The sequence below is a fragment of the Bidens hawaiensis genome, unplaced genomic scaffold (genome assembly GCF_021521415.1).
Source record: "Bidens hawaiensis isolate Kalapana, Puna unplaced genomic scaffold, B.hawaiensis_p1.1 tig00014763_1, whole genome shotgun sequence".
NCBI lineage: Eukaryota > Viridiplantae > Streptophyta > Magnoliopsida > Asterales > Asteraceae > Bidens > Bidens hawaiensis.
The window spans coordinates 39,369-60,801 of NW_027492300.1; the positions used below are offsets into that span (position 1 = coordinate 39,369).

The 21,433-nt window shown below is 36.4% G+C and overlaps 1 protein-coding gene and 2 pseudogenes across 2 annotated transcripts; all 3 read left to right on the forward strand.

The window, feature by feature from the left end:
* Positions 1 to 1,251: 1,251 nt before the first annotated feature.
* Positions 1,252 to 8,445, forward strand: LOC143547605 (uncharacterized). The gene is made up of 13 exons (XM_077038992.1): positions 1,252 to 1,499; positions 1,610 to 1,922; positions 2,006 to 2,348; positions 2,726 to 2,766; positions 2,897 to 2,965; positions 3,046 to 3,149; positions 3,233 to 3,311; positions 6,575 to 6,673; positions 6,737 to 6,805; positions 7,341 to 7,390; positions 7,464 to 7,545; positions 7,673 to 7,810; positions 8,326 to 8,445. Exons 1-13 carry the CDS (start codon positions 1,252 to 1,254, stop codon positions 8,443 to 8,445), a joined length of 1,755 nt encoding a protein of 584 aa, XP_076895107.1.
* Positions 8,446 to 10,042: 1,597 nt separating this feature from the next.
* On the forward strand, positions 10,043 to 13,607 carry LOC143547632 (uncharacterized; annotated as a pseudogene). The gene is made up of 11 exons (XR_013137801.1): positions 10,043 to 10,280; positions 10,368 to 10,689; positions 11,315 to 11,708; positions 11,791 to 11,831; positions 11,994 to 12,062; positions 12,140 to 12,637; positions 12,714 to 12,782; positions 12,868 to 12,917; positions 13,003 to 13,084; positions 13,297 to 13,391; positions 13,485 to 13,607. The product of XR_013137801.1 is annotated as an uncharacterized LOC143547632 (transcript).
* Positions 13,608 to 15,339: 1,732 nt separating this feature from the next.
* Positions 15,340 to 16,663, forward strand: LOC143547606 (putative F-box protein At1g47790; annotated as a pseudogene).
* The last annotated feature ends 4,770 nt before the right edge of the window (positions 16,664 to 21,433 follow it).

Genomic DNA, 21,433 nt, shown 5'->3' on the forward strand with positions numbered 1-21,433 from the left:
GAGTAGTTTAAAATTATTGGTGTAATAAAAGGGTAACATTTGCCGTTTAAAAAAAATTATTTTTTTAACGTTTTGGGACTTAACTTTAAGACCTAATAAAATAGTCTCACAACATTAAAAAAAAAGATGTATATATAATTTGAATTTAAAACGTATCTCATACACATGCGCGAGGACATGTGTAAAGAAGCCATGCCCTTGCCACCACAACTCCATCATAGTATCACACCACGCCATGTCCATGTCGAGGGGGCGTGGCCCTTCTTTCGTGAGTCCCTCCATATCTCGCCCTCAACACACTTTTTTAAGCCCACCACAAGTACTCACCTCACCATATCTCGCCCTCAACGCACTTTTTTAAGCCAATTACACGTACTCACCTCACGCTCTTCTTTTTATTTTTTTTAATTCTTTTATTTGATTTAAACATTACCCTTGTAGGACCATTACACACCTTACTGAGTGAAAAGCACTTATGTTTACGTGGCAGTGACATGACATCCGTTTTCACTCACCCATGTGAAAACATTACAAAAATAGTTTAACAGTTTTAAATTATCAGTTGGTAAAGAATCTAAATATTATATAACCTTTAACTATATTTATAATTATTTATGACGTTATCTAATTTTTGAAACCGGTGTGTACCAATGGTTTGATAAGCGATGAATTTGAAAACATTAATATTTACTACTTTATAAGCAAGTTGTTGGTCAAGCTTATATGATATATGTTTCGAAAATTGTAGCATGAAACCCGAAAATGTGGAATGGGAAATTGTAGCAGTACTTCCCATTTATAGTAAAATTAACATCCACTTGTCTTGCTATTGAATCCGATACTCGTTTCCTAGTATGTAACATCCTGTAATGTTTGAGCCTGGACATATTATTTTCTTCCAAAAATAATAAATAATAGTGTTTTTTGGATTTAATATTACATAACTTCAATAATGAAGAAATGAGATGGGGTTGATTATAAAAATTGTTGTTTTATTTGTATGGAAATGGATAGGTAATATGTTTGTGTTTTGTATGTATGTTTTGCAAGTCAAACTTTGACTTTTTTTTTTGTTAGTTTCTTGATCTGAATGTTAAATATATCAAGCAAAATGTGTAATGATTTGTGTTTATTATTATTATGACCACTTTTTGACATGAATGAGAATGAATTTGATTGATCTTGGGTTTGTTTCCTCCAAAATTGTGACTTGAGATTTAAATAAGCAAAAATATATCATTGTGTGCGCAAATGGAGGAACGCATAAGAACACCGACAGCAGAGGAGCTGCTAAGAAAGATCCAGGTGCTGGAAGCATGCCATGCTCACATCAAACAACAAATATCCAAACTCCTGCAGCAGCCGAAACCTGAGCACCTTCGAAGAGCCATTGGCGACGCTTTATCTTTGAAGCTAAGAGAAGCTCAGTATTTGAATATAATGCAGGCCATGGGTCAGGCTATACATGTCTTTGATCTCAAATATCGGATTAACTTTTGGTGAGCATGTTGTCCGTCCAGTGGCGGACCCATGAATTTTTTTTTCATAGGGATAAGATGAAAATTTTATCGGAGTAAACTAATGAGTTGCGAATGCATTTATGTTGCAGGAACCGAACTGCAGAAGAAATATACGGTTTTACAACTGATCAGGTTTATGGGAAAACTCCAACAGAGATTCTGGTGGATCCAAAAGACGCGGTGTTAGCTGATTATCTGCTGGAACGAACTGTAAGCGGAGAGAGTTGGTCAGGGGAGTTTCCTGTAACCAATAACCGAGGAGAAACATTTGTGGTTGTTTGTACCAACACACCGTTTCGTGACGAAAACGGAAGATTAATCGGAGGTATTTGTATATCCAGTGATTCGCGTCCTTATCAGTTAATGAAACCGTCCTCTAATCATCTGCAGATATGCGATTTGGTTAGTATAGAACCATAGATATCCAATTTTGGTAAGTATTTGCCTCAATACAATTCAATTAGATTTATGAATGAGAAATGCAGAGAAATGCTAAAGACGAATTAGAGGAATGGATGGGTAAAAAGAGACGCGTGTGGCCATGGAAAGCGAATGAAAGAGACGAGTCTCTTGTTGATAAACTTCATAATTTTGGCTGGCAACGTTTACATGCGAGTCAAGAGGAGGCTTATCTGAACTGTAATGTTAAGATTAATGTGGCTTCAGGGTTGTGGTCATCTACGTTATGCGTTAATAGCACAAGTAGCTCGAGTAATGATGACACCAGTACTAGTACCAGTACTGATCATGCTATCGTCAAAGTCCAAATGAACACGGATTATGAAATCTTATGGGAAGACTTGATAGTTAAACAACAGATCGGCCAAGGTACGTAAATAACTCAAAAAGACTGGGTACATTAATAATATGGGTCATGCTAAAGCTACAGAACCCCCTTTTGATTTCACACCATCAAACGGCCGTCTACTGAACACTTAGATGGTCATTTTGACCCAAAAAAAGTCAAACTTTTAAAATTATTGATTAGGACGGCCGTTTGAACAATATGTGGATGGTCTTCTGACCATAGGTGGTCAAACTTTGAAAATTGTTGGTCAGGATGACCGTTTGGTCAATATGTGGACGCCTGTACTGGCTATAGACAGTCAAACTTTGAAATTTTTTTGTCAGAGTGTGTGCATAGTTGTCTAATAATATATATGGTTGTTTTCATTCATGATATATGGTTTTACATTTCGTGGCAGGTTCATGTGGAACTGTATATCACGGACTGTGGTATGGATCAGTATGTTCTGCATCTCCATTCCCACTCGCTAATTTGCATTTCTAATAGAATCCATTATTGTTAAAAGATGTAGTTAACTATTTCATCTTAGTTTGGAAGTGGAATGTGAATTTTCATATCATGCACACAGGATGTTGCGATCAAATTATTTACACATCAAGAGTATATCGATGATGTGATGGTATCGTTTAAACAGGAGGTAAATGATCAAGTAATTTGGCTACTTCTTTCTAACTTAGGATGGATCTGTCATCTATATAAATATATGTTTGTTTGAAGGTATCTCTTATGAAAAGGCTTCGACATCCGAATATTTTACTTTTCATGGGCGCTGTAACGGCTTCACCTAAACATCTATGCATTGTCACCGAGTTCCTTCCCCGGTACATATGTTCGAGTTATTATCATATTAGCATAAACAGTCTAAGATATCATGTGGCTTCAGTCTAGTACCTTGTTTATGTAGAGGAAGTTTGTTTCGGATATTACAACGACATTCAGTTCGATTAGATTGGAGACGGCGTCTTCGTATGGCCATTGATATTGTAAGTAATATATAAAGTATATATTAGTTTATATATGTTGGAACCTATTCGGGGGGGGGGGGGGGGTAAGATTACTAACAAGTTTAGAGAGAATGGTGATCGAGTTAAGTAAGTGTTATGTTATATCTCCGAATGCCATTATATTGTTCTCCTCTCCTCCTTTGTAGGGAGGGATATTATACACAATATCTACCGGATACATTAGTATTCTACGTATCCTGCAGTCCGTCTGTCCTGCTTTCCATCGGTTCGACGACTTCCTGGATCTTTATCCCGCGGTTTATGCCCCTTATCTTGGAACAACCATGCATCGGGCCACCCACCGGATCAGGCGTGCAGTGGGTGGTTTCCCTCGCAAACTATTTCAAGTCCCGGATTGATAATTAACACGAATAAAACGACTAACTCTCGTTTATATTAATCAGAAAATATAACTCAAAAAACTGATTACAACTCTCAAGCCCTAACTCGGTTTGACTCTTGATGAACCCTAACTCGGTTACACCAACTTCTCTTATTCTAATGTCTAACCATAACTCGGTTTATATAGACTAACTAAACTTGCTAGCCAAGACATTATCAAATATAATAAACCCTAATATTTCTTGGGTTGGGCTTTACACTTGGGCCAAACAACAATTGTGCCAACAATCACCCCCCCCCCATTGTTGTATCCGACTCATCCAACTTACCCGACTCACCCCCTAATTTCCTACTCGAAATTGGCGGGTCTTCAACTTCACGCTTGTCATCATTTTCTTGATTCTCCCTAGGCTTTTCTTGATCTCTTGCAATGTTCTTTGGGCTCCACTTAGCTTGAAGTAACACTTGCTTTGTTTGATCATTATTCGTCTTTCCTTGGGCTTGAATCTCTTCGTTGACCACACGTTTATTTTCTTGAACACTCTTCTTTGGACATTGAATTTTGGAACTTGGATCTTTGATTGGAATCTGACTCATAACCAGCTTGTCTTCTTTCAGTCCAACACTTTGAAGATCCCGACCTGCAAAATTCTTCATTCCAATGATAGCTCGTTTACTTGGACTTGTTATCTTGAGGCTAATCTTGTACAATCGGTTCTTGGTCCTTGCCACCTTCATCAAAAGCTTACATGTATCATCTTTAATGGTTAGCAAATCATGTATCATGTGAATCTCGCATCCACCTTCCGTTGCTTGACCAAGACTTATGATATTACACTGTAGGCTCGGGATGTAGTAGACATCGGTCAACAGGCGCTGCTCCCCCGTTTTCCCTTCAATTAAGACCGACCCTTTTCCCTGAATATCAATACAAGATTCATCTCCAAACTTCACCGTTCCCGTTTCTTGTTCATTCAATTCATAAAAGTACGCTTTATTACCCTTCATGTGATTCGATGCTCTGTTGTCGAGATACCAAACATCTTTCTCCATCGGTTCGGTTTCGAAACGCTTTGGAATCACATCGTCTTCATTCTGTAAAACTGTCTTTTGATCACTTTTAATCATAAATAAAGATGGATCAAAATCATCAATTTTGTTCAAATTAGATTCTTCCTTTTTCTTCATATGTTCCGGGCACATAGTCGCAAAGTGACCAAACTCATCACAACGGTAACACTGAACTTGTGATCTATCCTTTCTACCCCTTTGACGATCATTCGTTCTTCTTTGTCCCTTATGAATAATTGACCCACGATCTTGACCACCTCGGTTTTCGCAACCATCTTGGTCATCATCGTCTCGGTCTTGACCTCTGGTTTCATTGCCTCTTCCACGCCCCTGTGAACTCGGCCAACCCTTACCTCTGCTACCGGACTGATCATACGACTTGCCTTTATAACTACTTTCCAATCGATTGAAAAGTAACTGACCTTATGAATTTGAGGCGCGCTCTCTCCCTCGTACACGTTCCTCAAATGCCTTAAGTCTTCCAATAGCATCTTCAAACATCAAACTATCAAGATCAACACTTTGCTCAATTGAGGCTACGAGTTGAAAGAACTTATCTGGAACCGCATCCAGTAACTTCTTCACTAAGACATCTTGCTCGAACACGTGACCTAGACTCGTTGCCTTTGAAACCATACTTGTTATTTTTTCTGCAAACTCGTCAACAGTCTCGTTTTCCGCCATCTTGAGTTTCTCAAATTCACTTTTCAACGTTAGCAGTCGAGCCTTTTGGACTCGCTCGGCCCCAACATACCGTGCTTTCAAAGCCGTCCATATATCTCGGGCATTCTTGTATTGAGAAATCTGAAGAAGAATATCACCATTCACCACTTGAAACAAAAACGATCTTGCCATTTTATTCTTATTCGCATCAATAGCCGCACCCTCTTCTGGTTGAACAACTTCCCACAGGTCTTGATTATCCAATATCGCTTCCACCACAATCGCCCATATGATGTAGTTAGTTCCATTCAGCTTTGGAACCTGTAACGATATTCGCCCACTCGCTTTGGGTTGGATTACCGACCTTTCTTCGTCACCAGACATTGATATCGACAAACCCCTTTGCTGCACTTCTTTGAAACAAATACAAGCCAATCAGTCTGAACAACTTTTTAGAACCGAACCCGCTTGCTGACAAAATAAATCAAACTTGGTTAAAACCTAACTCGTTCAACCCGTGTAAAAAACAAATTTTGAATCAAACCTTCTCGCTCAACCCAAATAAAATACGAACTCTGAATTGAACCGCCTTGTTCAACCCAAATTAAATACCTCTCCTGTTCGATAGACTTGAGTATCACGGCCCTTTAAGCAGGTTCGTAACTTTGCTCTTGCTTTCTTCTGACTGAATACCTGATTCCTTGCTTGATCTGCCTCACCGCCGATCATAGTTAACTCGATTATCGATTTCTTGAACTTGGCTTTACACTTGGGTCAAACAACAATTGTGCCAACACTATTTCCCTCTAAATGAGCTTCTAGAATGTATTCATTGTTGGGCTTCTTTCGTTGGGCTTCTTGCTGTTGGGCCTCTTGTTGTCTTTGTTGGGTTGGAGCCTACCTATGAGGCCTGTCTCATGGTCATGGGTAGGCTCTTCAATATACAATTTTAGGCTGCTTCCATTTCTTTTTTTATTGTATAACACCAAAATACGTACACAAACCTTAATTTAGTAACAACCATGCTAATAATAATAATAAATTACCAAGTATATGTTTTAAAAATAAGAAAGCGATAAGATCTTATAATTATAGATGCTGTCATATTTGTGTGAGTTTATATAAATTTATATATCTGCTTTTGTATTTGTGATTATGTTATGTAGGCACGAGGCATGAATTACCTTCATCATAGCAATCCGCCCATTGTTCACCGTGATTTGAAGTCTTCAAATCTTCTTGTCGACAAGGATTGGACCGTTAAGGTATATCCTTATTTTTATACATGTATATAGTTTTTCAACTAATAAATAATATGATTTTTCTAGGTTGGTGATTTCGGTCTCTCTCTTATCAAGCATCAAACGTACCTCAAAACAAAGTCAGGAAAAGGAACGGTATGTACGTATGTATTGCAATATGATTTGGAATCAGATTTAACTTTAATTCAAGGTTGCAAAGGTCGCTAGACAGATCCTAGATGACTAGCTAAGAGTTGGGTGTATTTGGAGTATTCGGGGAGTACTCAGACATGATAAATATAAAGAAAATTAATTTTTGAATATTATATAAACGGCAATCTATACATTTTTAAATATTAAATTATTCTAAAAATGTGGTAATCATTAATTAAAAAAAAATATGATATTCATTCTTTAATATTATTGAAATACAACTAATGTTTTATCTTTCTAAAGTCAAAATCTTCCCAAGTTGACCGACTAGATCTGATTCAGCTGCCTGAGGTTGACTACCTTTGACGATTCTTAGTAACTAGTAACTAGGTAGAGTTAAAGAAAGTCGCATTAGCGCCATATTTTGTAGAAATTACTCGACCTTGTAGACCTAATTTTACAACATTGTTTTAATTAAAGCATAAGTTTTAGTTTGGTTTTGTTTACACTTGAATTCTTGTTAATGATCTTTGTTTAGCCCCAATGGATGGCTCCAGAAATTATTTGTAACGAGCAAGCGGATGAAAAGTACGTCCCAGATTTCCTTTTATTTTCTCATACATATGTTAGAGAATCCAATATTTTGTGTTCGTGTTGGTAGGTCTGACGTGTACAGCTATGGAGTCGTATTGTGGGAAATTGTCACAGAGAAGGTCCCTTGGGATGATCTTAATCCCATGCAGGTACATTATTATTGTCAACTCAATATTGCATACAAGATATATGTTTAATTACTTATGCTGACATGTGTTTTATATAGTGATCATTGGGATCCTAAGAATAATTATGTGTGTAGTACGTGCGTTACAGGTTATCGCAGCTGTAGGGTTCATGAATCGAAGACTTGAGATCCCCCAAGATGTGGATCCGCTATGGGCTTCGCTTATCCAAAGTTGTTGGTGCAGGTTAGTTCATAAAAAATACTCGAAAACTTCAAATTCACACTATGTAAGACAACGATTGACGACTTTCTTTTTATGGCAAGTGAGCCACAATTACGACCTACGTTCCTAGAAATACTACATAAACTTAAGGATTTGCAAAAGAAGTTTGCACGAAGAAGATAATAGCTGGAAAGGAAAGTTACACAAGTGATGTATGTGCAAATGAATCACAATGATTCTCTACAGATTTGTTTCGGTTAAACTAAACAATGACAACAATCTTTGTTGGACGCACCCGACATATTACCAACGCCATTCCTATTGGAGTTATTTGTGAGACGTTGGCTAGACGCTGTGAAAAATTTAAAGTATAATACTATAGATAACACAAATAATTATATGTTTAATGTTTTACAATAGTTTTTCACGGAAAATAGTACCATAAATGATTTTTTTTGTTAGAGTTAGCAATTTAGCATCAATTTTACAACGAAAAATTAGATTGCTACCATTTTGTTGTAATAATGTAGCAAAATCAAGGCTAGTTTTTTATCTGAAGTTTGTTGGAATTACATGTAGGAATTTGGTAGGAAATTTTCGTTAGAAAATAAGATGTTTTCTAGTAATGGACAGTGTTCCAACGCCCATTTGGCGTCAACCAATGCTAAGCTTGCCAATTTATTCAATTTAGCCTCATAATCTCCGCCACAATGTGCACCATATTAGATAATCCAAGCATGGTGTTTTGGTGTTTTCAAAAGTTTTTATAATTAATTCAATGGATATGTTAATGATTTATGCATATTAGACACACATGGATCAGACCCGTGTCGGAGACGGTACTCTTAAAAACCTACATGGTTTAGGTCTAATCGGACATGTATTAAAATAAAAAGAGAGACAAAAATAAGAAGTGTTAGAAAGTTTTATGGTCTAAAAAAACCTTAAAAATCAAGAAAAAAAAATTATGACTCAAAATATAAATAAAAACAAAAAAACTAAAAAAAACTAAAATATTTCCTCCGTGTTTCTCGTTAAAAAAATGATGACACAGCATCAACACGTGGATGATGTTGACTACGATGGAAGTAATTGCGGCTGAAAGCGGAATAACACGATTCTAGAATCACTACTTTAAAACAAGTCTTCTTTCATTAATAAAAAAAATAAAACAAAATAAAATACACATACACATACACAGCCACTAAGAAAAAACATAACGTATACCGCTACAAGCTTTTGAACACTCAACCAGTTTTAAAGTAAACCACGTCTACATGTATTTATCCACAAAAAAAGACACGGACAACTCTATTAATATCTATTTTTAGATAACAATCAAATAATAAAAAAATAAAAGTGGTCTTTAAATTAATACCGAAAAAGGAGGGAACTTGAAGTATATAAATTGGCAATATCATCACCATAGCCATGGCCATGGCTTTCTTTCTTCATCTCAAAGCACACGCCATGGAATTCGACTTGCATATACGAATACGAGTGGAAGAAGGCTCATCATCGACCGCTCGTATATGTTGCTGGCGCCGTTTCCATACATGAATTCAACTTGTAAGTTACACTTCTTTATCTACTTTCGACCATGCATAAAACAAATTAGCGTTATTTATATGCTAAAATCTCAATGGCCCATAAAATTTTGGTTAACCATACCTTAAAAAAATCATAGATCCGTCACTAACTGACAATCTTCAATTGGGATTTCATGTCAACCTTTAACTATTATCAATTTACTTCATTTTTGGCATTCAAGAATAATCAGTCTTTTGATGTACAAGTCCCACTTAATGTGGGTCAACTGTTGACTTTGACTTTGTCTTTTTCTTTGTTGTTGGCTGGTTGGTGTTGCATCCAAAGGAATTAAGACCACAATATGTGGAAATGTACGCATAAGTTGTTATTTTCAAGAAAAATTCTGAATTTTTTTTATTTTTATTATTATTTTTTTTGAAAATGGGTAACATATATGCTTAAGTGGAAATGTATTACAATCTAGTTATTTCTATTCCTCCATTTGAAATGACGGATTAGTTATGTTTTATAGTGGTTCCTCTGTATCAAATGACGGAACACATGTGAACTATCAATCCCTGACATGGTTTGTAACAATGATATGATCCGTCATTTCAAATGATAGAACACCTAGAAACCAAAACAGTAACCACCGAAGCATTTCATTTTCTCCTATTTTCAAAAACAATTCTGAAATTCTTTGTTAATTTGCTGATTCGGGTTTCCTCCAATTTTGTAACTTGATAATTTTAAAGAAAAAGCCGTTTGTCGATCCAACCACCACCGTGTGTGAAAATGGACATGAACGAAACACCACCATCAGCCGAGGAGCTGTTAAGGAGGATCCAGGAGCTTGAAGCAGGCCTTGCTCTCATGAAACGAAAAATATCGCACCTGCTACCCATTGAAGTAACGAACTTAACAGAAAACCAGTATTTGAATATATTGCAGTCAATGGGTCAGTCTGTATTTATATACGATCTCAATTGTCGGATTATCTTTTGGTAATTATTTTAACAATTTACCTGTTGATTGATCTCGAACATGGGACAATGTAATGTCATCTTGATGTTTTCGGTTAATGTACGCAGGAACAGATGTGCAGAACTTATTTACGGTTACACAGCTAGTGAAGTTATTGGGAGAACTCCAACTGAGCTGTTGGCAGATCCTAAAGACGCGTTATTTTCTGAGATTATCTTGGAACGAACTGTGAAAGGTGAGAGCTGGTCCGGTGAGTTTCCTATAACGAACAAAAGTGGAGAGAGCTTTGTGGTGATCTGCGCAAATACACCTTTTCGTGATGAAACTGGTAGATTAGTCGGGGCTATGTGTATGTCCACCGATTCACGCCCATATCAAGCAACACAACAGCCTCAAGAAACTTCAATCGCCTCGAAGATATCCAATTGGGTCAGTATATTAAATTATGGTATATTGGTTTTTATTAATCCCAACTATCTCCTTTGGTCGTTGCCGGTCCCAACTAACGATTTAGCTGCTAACGGTCCCAACTTTTAACTTATATGTTCCCAACTGTCCGTGACTAACGGAATCCTAACATTGTTAGTTGTAGGTCCCCGAAAAAACGTATTTTGTCGGAAAAGTCACATTTTTTTTTCCAGAAAACACCACCCGAACACCGCCACCACCACCACCAATTGACTCACCACCAACCAACCACCACCACCACTTGAGCACCACCAACCGATTCCGACGATGCTTCTAGGGTTCCGGCGACCCCAATAATTGGTGCTTTTACCAGAAAAAGGTTCCTAAAGGTCCGGTACAAAGTTACAAAGTTGTTTGGAACATAAATGTTGAGTGTTCTGGGAAAAAAATGTGAGTTTGCCGGCTAAAAATGTTTTTCTGGCGACCTGCAACTATGGCGTTAGGATTCTGTTAGCCGCGGACCATTGGGAACAAATAGGTTAAAAGTTGGGACCGACAGCGACCAAAAGGCGATAGTTAACCGCCTCAAAGATATTATAAGTTACACACTAGTTGCCGTTTATTGAAAGTTGAGTACTCAAAACAGGCTTTAAAGGTGAAGATGAAAATGAAGACAGGAGGTGATTCAGAAAATATATTTGAAAGTGAAGGAAGCAGTCGCAGTACGCCAAGGGGGCATATTGGTCGATCTCCATTTGGAGTATTTTTTTCATCAGACATAGATGAACAATATTTTACCAGAAACCTGATTATAAAAACAACTGAAAATAGACGAAAGTACCTGTCTTCGAATGCAGAGGTAAAAGAAATGGTGCCTTTTGATACTAGATTTGGTATGAGGTCCACTGCTCCTGCGAAACTAGACTATCAAATTAGCATCGAGGCTTCAGGACCAGTGCGGTCATCTAGTTTACATGTTAGTAACATGGATGATGAGATATCGTGGGACGACTTGATAACTAAACAACAGTTTGGGCAAGGTATGTATCAAAAGGGTATTTCGACAAATTAACCTTAATATATATGCGTACTCGTATTAATATTATACCTAAATTTTGACAGGTTCGTGTGGGACGGTATATCATGGACTGTGGCATGGATCAGTATGTTCCACATCTCCACTCATTAATATTTCTTGTTAAGTGTATGGTTCAATATATATACATATATATGGCTTTAATTTGTTTTTCTTTTAGTGGATGCACCGCTGAAACAGAATATTATTACAAATATATATATAAGTATGAATGTTTCGATTTATGCAGGATGTTGCGATAAAGGTATTTGCGTGTCAAGAGTTTTCAGATGATCTGATGGTATCATTTAGACAGGAGGTAATTTTTTTTGTTTTGTTTACAATTTGTGAGTTGGTTTAAAGTGACAACTGACTTGTAAATTATGTTTTGGTAAGGTGTCTCTAATGAAAAGGCTTAGACATCCAAATATTTTGCTGTTCATGGGGGCGGTAACTTCACCTCATCGCCTATGCATTGTCACCGAGTTCCTTCCACGGTTAGTTTTATACATAGCAAAATAAATCTTCAACTGTTGGAGTCAATTTACATGCATAATCTCAATTGAATTACACATGTCTAAATTGACTTCTGTTGTGTAGTGGAAGCTTGTTTAAGATACTTCAGAGGAATGCAGATCAATTAGATAGGAAACGACGACTTCAAATGGCCATTGATATTGTAAGTACTGCATATGCTACTTAAGTAACTATCAGTACTATCACACCTTTTCATTAGGCTTATATATTTTGCATGAATTAGATGTTTTCTTGTGTTTAATTGTGTTATATGTATAGGCGCGTGGCATGAATTATCTTCATCATTGCAATCCGCCCATTGTTCACCGTGATTTGAAGTCTTCGAATCTTCTTGTAGACAAGAATTGGACTGTCAAGGTATATATATAATATATCCTTTTTACTTGTCTATGTGTTATGTGTCTTCAACTAATTGGTAATATAATTTTTCTAGGTTGGTGATTTTGGTCTCTCCCGTATTAAGCATCAAACATACCTCAACACAAAGTCAGGAAAAGGAACGGTATGTTCATATTGCAAGCGGATTTGGAATTGGATATAACTTTAATCGAAACACAAATTTTAATTTGTTGTTGATCTTTTTATAGCCCCAATGGATGGCTCCGGAAATTATTTGTAATGAGCAAGCAGATGAAAAGTACGTTCATATTTGGAAAAGACAGAGCTCTTATTATTTTCACAAGAATGAATTTGTGAATCTAATATTTGGTTTGTCGTTGTAGGTCGGATGTATATAGCTACGGAGTGGTATTGTGGGAAATTGTAACAGATAAGATCCCCTGGGATGATCTTAACCCTATGCAGGTACTTGTTGTTTCCTTGACTTTCAGGGTCAAAATTACCACTTTTCAAAAGCTGAAAGGTGTATATTAATATTATTAATCTACTTGATCTTCGGTTTGGTAACTAAGGTTAATGTAGTTGTTTTGAGTACCGGTTTGTTTGACTCTCTTGTCAAGCATAACACTAGTAAGTGAAAAAAAAAATGTTTCTGATGAGATTGAACTGGCTTGCAGGTTATTGCAGCCGTAGGGTTCATGAATCGAAGGCTAGAGATTCCAAAAGACATGGATCCTCTGTGGGCTTCACTTATCGAAAGCTGTTGGTGCAGGTTTGGCCTCGTTGATGAATACATATATTATATATTTTAGTATTTGTTGACAAAATGATTGACTTAAATTCCTATTTTTCATCATATGGTCAGTGATCCACGATCCCGCCCAACGTTCCAAGAAATACTATATAAACTTGAAGATTTGAAAAAGAAGTTCGCAGTTGAACGCAGGAGATAACAACAGGAAAGTAACTATAAAAATGTGTGCATGCTCTCAAAGAGGATTTGCCTCAAGTGGTATAGGAGAAATATGATTATCAGCACAAGACTCGCTTTTGGGGTAACTGTTGTCCGCTTACCTGCCTCTCTATTGTAACTTGATTCTTTTATTTGTCAATTATAAACCCAGTTTCATCTAAGGGGACACATAGATTAAACCAAAGTTGAAAAGTGAAAACATTAGGATTGGATATAGGATGTAATTATGTAATTAGTAGTACATGTTCTGTAGTTGTAATTATCTATTTATACCCTTTCAAATAATCATCAGTGTAACTCTGTTGGTCTCACCCGTCCTTGGCTGATCTCGTTATGTGGCCGACTTTAACATGCATTTCATATGTAAGTTTTTGTTATTTTATATGGTATCATATCTCTTTAGCATTCTCCTTTTCTATCACTTCATATCCCCCTTCGTCGCGGTCACCATTTGATCGCTGACCCTGTTCACCCTGATCCTTTTATTTGACAACTTTCTTCATCTTCTCCCTCTTATCTTTTTCTGGAAAAAAACTGTTTCTTCATCGTCTTCTCCCTCACGTGAGGGGGCTTGCGAATTAGAGATGTGGTGTATTTGGGAAGAACACGGACAAAACTGCCCCTTACGTGAGGAGCACACTGATAGGTTTAACGACCCGACTTAACGAGGTTAGTGGTGTCGGGTTTTATTGCAAGTGAAATGAAACCACAGGAACGAAAATCACAAATTTAAAATTATTATACTAAAACCACATATTTAAAATTATGGACTAAAACCACACATTTAAACAAATCATAGGAACGAAAACCGCAGTTCATTCAAGGTATCATACAAATAAAATTCATATCATTTTCCTTATCGTTTTTGTCATGCATCATGTCTTTTTTCGATATTTTTCATTGTAATCTTTTAGTTTAATTGTAAAACTTCTTTTGATGTTATCGGGCTATTTTAGCTTAATTAGTGTATAGCACAAAAAGTTGTCGTTGATACGGTTGTTTATTCACGATTGATCAATAGAGTTTATCATTTTTTTTATTCTTACGATCATTTCACTTGCATTCAATCATCAAAAGATCGCAAGCGAAATTCTTATGATTCTAACTTTTGTAGTTTTATGTTTTTAAAAACTATAATAAATTAAATATGATAAATTGCATGCATGTCCATTATTATAAAAAGTTTGAAACATCTAAAATACGTAAAAGTTTATTATGATATAAATACGGTGCTGTTAGGCACCTAACGTTACACCCGAAGCCCACAAACTACGCAGTTTTTGGGTGCACCCAATATCCGGTGCTATATATTGGGGATATGTGAATATGGTGCTGTTAGGCACCTAACGTCAAACGTGAAGCCCGCAAACTACGCAATTTTGGTTAAAACTGTTAAAAATTACTTTTGCTGGATACTCAAAGCTAGCATATCTTGTATTAGTTGCTTTAGGTTTGCTTTAGTTCACTGTACATTGATCTGCTTCATCATTTTTCCACTTTACATGTGTACATCTGTTTGTTTCGGCATTTAGGAGAAGATTGATTATAGGCCAAAAGGTTTCTGAGTGTCTTAATTAGTATGTAGAACAGATGGTGTTTAATATCAGTTCCTGATTTGAAATTTACTCGATTAGGGATCGAAATTTCCATTTAAACAAACAATCTTAAAATCACATATGCGAGACGAGAAAGAGAATACGTTTCATGAAAATGCAAATTGAATGATCTTTGGATGGAAACAGAGAATGCACTCATTTTTAATTGTTTTTAATCAAAGCGACGTCGTTTTGGATGGGTTTCGCGTGTAAGGTTAGACGTCTGACAACGCCGTATCACGTTCCTCATATATATTACACCCAAAAGGCCTCCCCAAATCTTTATCAAAAACCCTAGAAAATAAAAATGTCCGACAACATTCCATTCGAAATCCAAGTGGAAATCATCAAACGACTTCCTGTCAAATCGGTGCTTCAGTTCCGATCGGTGTCCAAAACATGGAAGTCTCTCATCGACAGCTCTAAATTTATTAGGCATTATAACAGCCAACAACATCTACTTGTAAGGTATGCTGATCGTTTTGTTGCTTTTGTGCAAAAGTATATATCTTTTGTTGATGATCACACCTTCCCTCAACAAAAAGTTGATTTGACGATTCCCGTATCAATTAGCATTCTTAGACAAAATATCACAATCGGCACCTCTCACGGTTTGCTGTGTATGTATGGTTATTATCAAGAAAGTCAAGTCTATGGTGGTACGCGCAATGCTGTTATTTGGAATCCTTCTATTAGAAAGGCGGTTTCTGTTGATGTGCCTAATGTTGCGTTTTGCAATTATAGAGAAACTGTTTTAGGGTTTGGGGTTTGTCGCGAGACCATTGACCCTAAGATTGTAAAAGTTACATGTGCTACTAGGAGGTTTGATATAGAAAATATTCGTTGCATCCCTTGGCGAGTAGAGGTTTTTACGCTAAGCACAGGGGCTTGGAGAAGTTCGTATAGCAATCTCCCTCGTACGTCAATTGAATTTCATTATTATCGGGTAGTTATAGATGGAGTTCATTATTGGCTTGCTACTGATTTGGATGTTGGATTTAATTTAGTTATTTCATTTGATATGACAAGTGAAGAATTTAGAGAAGTAAACCTTCCCGACAGGTTAATGAACCAATCTACTGATAATTTGTCAATTTTTGAGTTGAGGGAGTCTCTTGTTGTGCTTGAATACGATATGGAGGGCGATGATACGGTTTCTCATGTATGGAGGATGGTTTTCCAAAGGTGTTTACGAAGGTATTCACTATTAATGTTAGCACAGTACTAGATGCATCAATACTGTCTGTAAGAGGGTTTAGGAAGACTGGTTAACCTATACTTGAAGTTGAACTATATCCTTATGAGTCTCCACCATTTTATTTTGTTGTTTATGACACCCACTCTAAATCCATAACTAACATTGGGGCTAATAGAAGCGAGTTCTCGTATGTGTATACCTACATGGAAACACTACTTTCTGCTTTGATAAGTAGAGCTAAGGACAGAAGGTTTTTGAAGCATGCAAGCAAGGTATAGATTTTTTTGTCTTATTTATTTTTGTTTATTATTCATACTAGGCTAGGTACCCGTGTCCTACAAGGGTTGAACAACTTAAAAGAATGATAAACAAAGTTGAATATTGCATTAAATAAGTAAAAAGTTAAATTGCAACTATAATTCACAAACTAAAAAATAAATCGTAAATATCTAAATATTTTTTTCGATACAACATTAGATAATACACTAAAAATATGGTAACAACTAAAGTAGAATAGTATTATGAGAACATAATGTGTAAATGTTTTTATATATATAAAAACGATATAATTCGTATTAGAGAAGTTAAATAATGAAAAATGCCGAATTTATAAAAAGTTTAATAAACAAATCTAATTTTTTTTAAAATAAAATACGTTTTGTAAAAGCATTTATAGAAATCAAAATGAATTAAAAAATATGAATATTTAATGTATAATTAATAGGAGATAGCGGCGGGAAGAAAGATTAAGAATGCATCATAGAGTGACATGTGACAAGAAAAAACTTTTATTTATTATATAGTATAGATTAATAAGTTGAGAAGTTTGTATTTCATTGATAAAATGCAAAATAATAATAATAATAGTAATAATGCTAAAATAGATTTAAGAAGTACAGGCAAATAGATTTAAGAAGTACAGGCAAACATAAAGTTACACACTAAAGTTGGAGATTTGCAGGGTATGTATTCTGATAGTTACAACACTGGTTTCAGGTCAACATAAAAACAACTGAAAATGATTATACACATTATTAAGTCAAAATCTGTCAACAAACCAAACGTTCAGTGAACTGTTCGTGAACCATTCGGTGAAAAGTTCATTTGTGTTCATTTTTTATGAAACTCTGGATGAATCATCTACTTAATGCTTTATATTTGTTCGTTTGTGCTCATTTAAGTGTGTTCGTTATCTTCGTTTATGTTTGTTTGTGTTCATTTACGTTTGTTCATATACGTTCGTTTATCTTTGTTCAATTATGTTTGTTTAGATTTTAAATGAACGAACATAAACAAAAACGAACATATTCATTATTTAAACGAACGAACATGAACACAAATTAAATACGAACATACCCTTGTTCATGTTCGTTTGGTTTAGTCATAGGCCTACTTATTATTGAACCAAGGTGGGTGACCCATCATCACCCACATAGCTGTTGTGTTAAGACTTAAGCCATTTTAGGATGAAACAAAAATGTGCCAATTTTGAGTGATAGATGTTATAAAATAAAGGGGTGTTTTGATTCCTTTTTAAATGATTAAGATTCTTTTTTGGTATGTTGGTTTTTATTAATCTCAACTATTATATTTTGGTCACTGCCGGTCCAAACTAATGAATTGGCTGCTAATGGTCCCAACTTTTAACATATTTGTTCCTAATTGTCTGCGACTAACAGAATCCTAACGCTGTTAGTTTCAGGTCGTCGGAAAAACGTTTTTGCCCAAAAAACTCAAAATTGTTGCCGGAAAACACCACCTGAACACCGCAACCACCACCAATTGACTCACCACCAACCAACTACCACCACTTGAGAACCATCAACCGATTCCGACTATGGTTCTAGGGTTTCCGACGACCTCAATAATTGAGGCTTTTACTAGAAAAATGTTCCTACAGGTCCAATACAAAGTTACAAAGATGTTTGAGACGAAAATGTTGAGTTTTCGGGGAAAAAATTGAGTTTTCCTGCCAAAAACATTTTTCCGACGACCTGAAACTAATTACGTTAGGCTTCTGTTAGTCATGGACCGTTAGGAATAAATAAGTTAAAAGATAAAACCGTCAGTAGGCAATTCGTTAGTTGGGACCGGTAGTGACCAAAAAACAATAGTTAGGATTAATAAAAGTCAATATACCTTCTTTTTTTATATTTAATAAATTAATAACCTGCTTTCTTTTTGTAGCGTAGCCACCGAAGACCTCTATTTTGGATTAGGTAATATCATTATGTCAAACGAGTTACTACAGTTGCAAAATCTTTATATGGTATCCGTATTGTTTATTAGGAGTTTGTTATGTTTGATTTTATACATAAAATTGCAGTTAAAATGTCATCAGTTTAATTATGTTTGTGGACTATGCAATATTGTGGACGAGTTATTAAAATCTTTATATGATGGAAAGTTATTAGGCAATGTGTTGTGAAATGTGGATATAGTTGGTGATTGTTAAAGCGTCACGTAACTGTCACGTATGCAGTGGGGATTTAACTAGCACATGCCTTAACTTTGCGTTATGGTTTAACTAGATATTAGGCTTATAGGCTATGTGTTGTGGACTTGTGGATATAGTTGGTGTTAGAGCATTCTCATCCCATCCCCTATCTACAAACCAAAAATTACACTAAAACTCATTTTATTTTCTCTTTTCATTTCAATTAAATAATATTTTTTATACATTTTATCATTACCTTTTCTCTTTCCTTCACTCACAACCACTTTCAAAATATATTAAAAAGTATAAATGATGAACAGTAACTTTTCAAATATACAGAAAAATCACTACTTTTTCTAAAATATAAAAACTCTTCACTCACAACACCCTGAATCACACTCTAAATTATAAAAACACCCCTCACATAATATAAGGAGTTGGATGAGAATGCTCTTAGTTAGTGGACCTCATCTTTTCATTTATTTAGGCACTAAGAAGTTAACGGAGTAAGGGGAAGATGATAGAGGGGTGACGCGACGCAATAGGAGGCAGGGTATGAGAAGTCGGAGCGGCGTATGGGAGGCAGAAGTTGATTCATGATGACACGATGCATTCAAAAAACTAAAATTAACCAATTAGGATTAGATTTTAATTTGTTTGGGGAAAAATTACAATTTTTGTCCTTTTGAATTAGCTAAATTATGAAATGGGTCCGAAAATGAGTTTCACTTTTTATCCTTTATTTGCATGTTTCGCTCGGTTTTTGTCCTTTACACTAACGGTTATCCACATTCTCTATTAAGTCTCCTCATGTGCCGTGCACATGAGGGTGTTTTGATCATTTTACTTATAAATTTTATTATTAAAAAGACAAAATATATAAAATCAATAAAATATCTTTCTTCATCCTCATCTTTCTTCTCCACTCAACCCTAGATACCATCAGAACTTATAGAACCGCCGGCCACCATCTGTTGCCGTCGGCCATCACCACCAATAGAGGAGCAACACTCGACCCTCTTTTAGTTCACCGGGGCTTAAATCCAATCCATGGAAATCGAACCCACCCGAAGCTATGGCATCGGAATGAGCGTGTGATCGTGATTGTTAATGTTGGCCACGTTGATTTGTTAGAAGATTACGAGGAATATGGTGATCGGAGGAGACATGGATTGAAGCCCTAAGCTAAGCTAATGGTCATGCGTGAATTGATTTTGATATTAGATATTAGAAACCCTAGGTTTTGTCAATTTGGGAACGGAGACTAGAAACAATCAATCCACGACAGCTGACACGGACTGCACGGCGTCGTTTTACTTTAATTGGATCGGGGCTTAATTCCTGATTTTGGTTCTGGTTAAAGCTGACATGGTGTGTTCTTTGATTGTGGTGCCGATGACGGTGGGTCAGGGATGATTAAGGGTGGAATAGTGGAGGCAGTGTGGTGTTTAGTGGTCGATTTTGGCAGGTGGCGGTGGTAGATGTTGATTTTGGCAGGTGGCGGTGGTAGATGGCTGAGTGATGGTGTTTAGTGGCTGATTTTGGCAGGTGGCGGCGGTAGATGGCTGAGGTTGTGGTGTGTGTTATAACTGGTCATGGTGGTGGATCTAGTTACTCAAGAGTCAATATATATATATATATATAATTCTTTTAATTTACTTTATTTTTATTAAATGACATAAATAGATCTGTTTGATTAAATGACCAAAATACCCTCATGTGTATGGCACATGGTGAGATTTAACTGAGTTTTTGGATGACCGTTAGTGTAAAGGACAAAAACCGAGCGAAACATGCGAATAAAGGATAAAAAGTGAAACTCATTTTCGAAAAGGACCCATTCCATAATTTAGCTAATTTAAAAGAACAAAAATTGTAATTTTTTTTGGTTTGGGCCTTAGACTTTAAGTTTTGGACGATGGGCAGTTAGGTGTTGTTTGTTTTTTTATAAAAAGTCTGTGCAGGCTCTTTTGTCTGCGTCACGCAGACCATGCTTAGACATTGTCATATGCAAACTGCTTGTTTTTTCGAAAACGTTTCATTAAAAAACGTCTGCCCGAACTCTTCTTGCTGCAGACTTGGTCCATCCACTTCTAAAATTTTTTAAAGTTTGCAGAGGGTTAACCGCCACCACCTACCAACACCCACCATCCACCACCCATCACCACCATCCACCACCACCACCACCACCCATCGTCCGCCACCCACCATCATAGTCGTTTACCACCACCACACCCCACCACCCATCATCCGCCACCATCCACCGTCTTCCACCATCTTCCACCACCACCACCACTGTCCACCATCGTCCATTACCACTACCACTATCACTGTCCACCACCACCCACTACCACAATTTGTACACCACCACTAGTTACTTTAGTAGTCTATGGATGTTAAAAACAAACAGTCTTCTTCTTACAGACTACAGAGGTTTGGTCAATCTCTTCTTCTACAGATGTTTGCAAATGTGGTCCGCCGACTGCAGTCATTTACACTAAACAAGAAAATTAGACTATTTATTACACTACAAATTAGAATGGAACATAAAAAATTATGGATGGACGGTGGGCCTTGTCCCATCGTCCCACCCTTCTACACCTCTAAATCC

Coding starts and splice junctions, on each gene's coding strand:
- LOC143547605 (XM_077038992.1), top strand. CDS start 1,252: ATGGAGGAACGCATAAGAACACCGACAGCAGAGGAGCTGCTAAGAAAG. Junction 1,923..2,005: donor ATCTGCAGATATGCGATTTG/GTTAGTATAGAA, acceptor TGAGAAATGCAG/AGAAATGCTAAAGACGAATT. Junction 2,767..2,896: donor ACGGACTGTGGTATGGATCA/GTATGTTCTGCA, acceptor TCATGCACACAG/GATGTTGCGATCAAATTATT.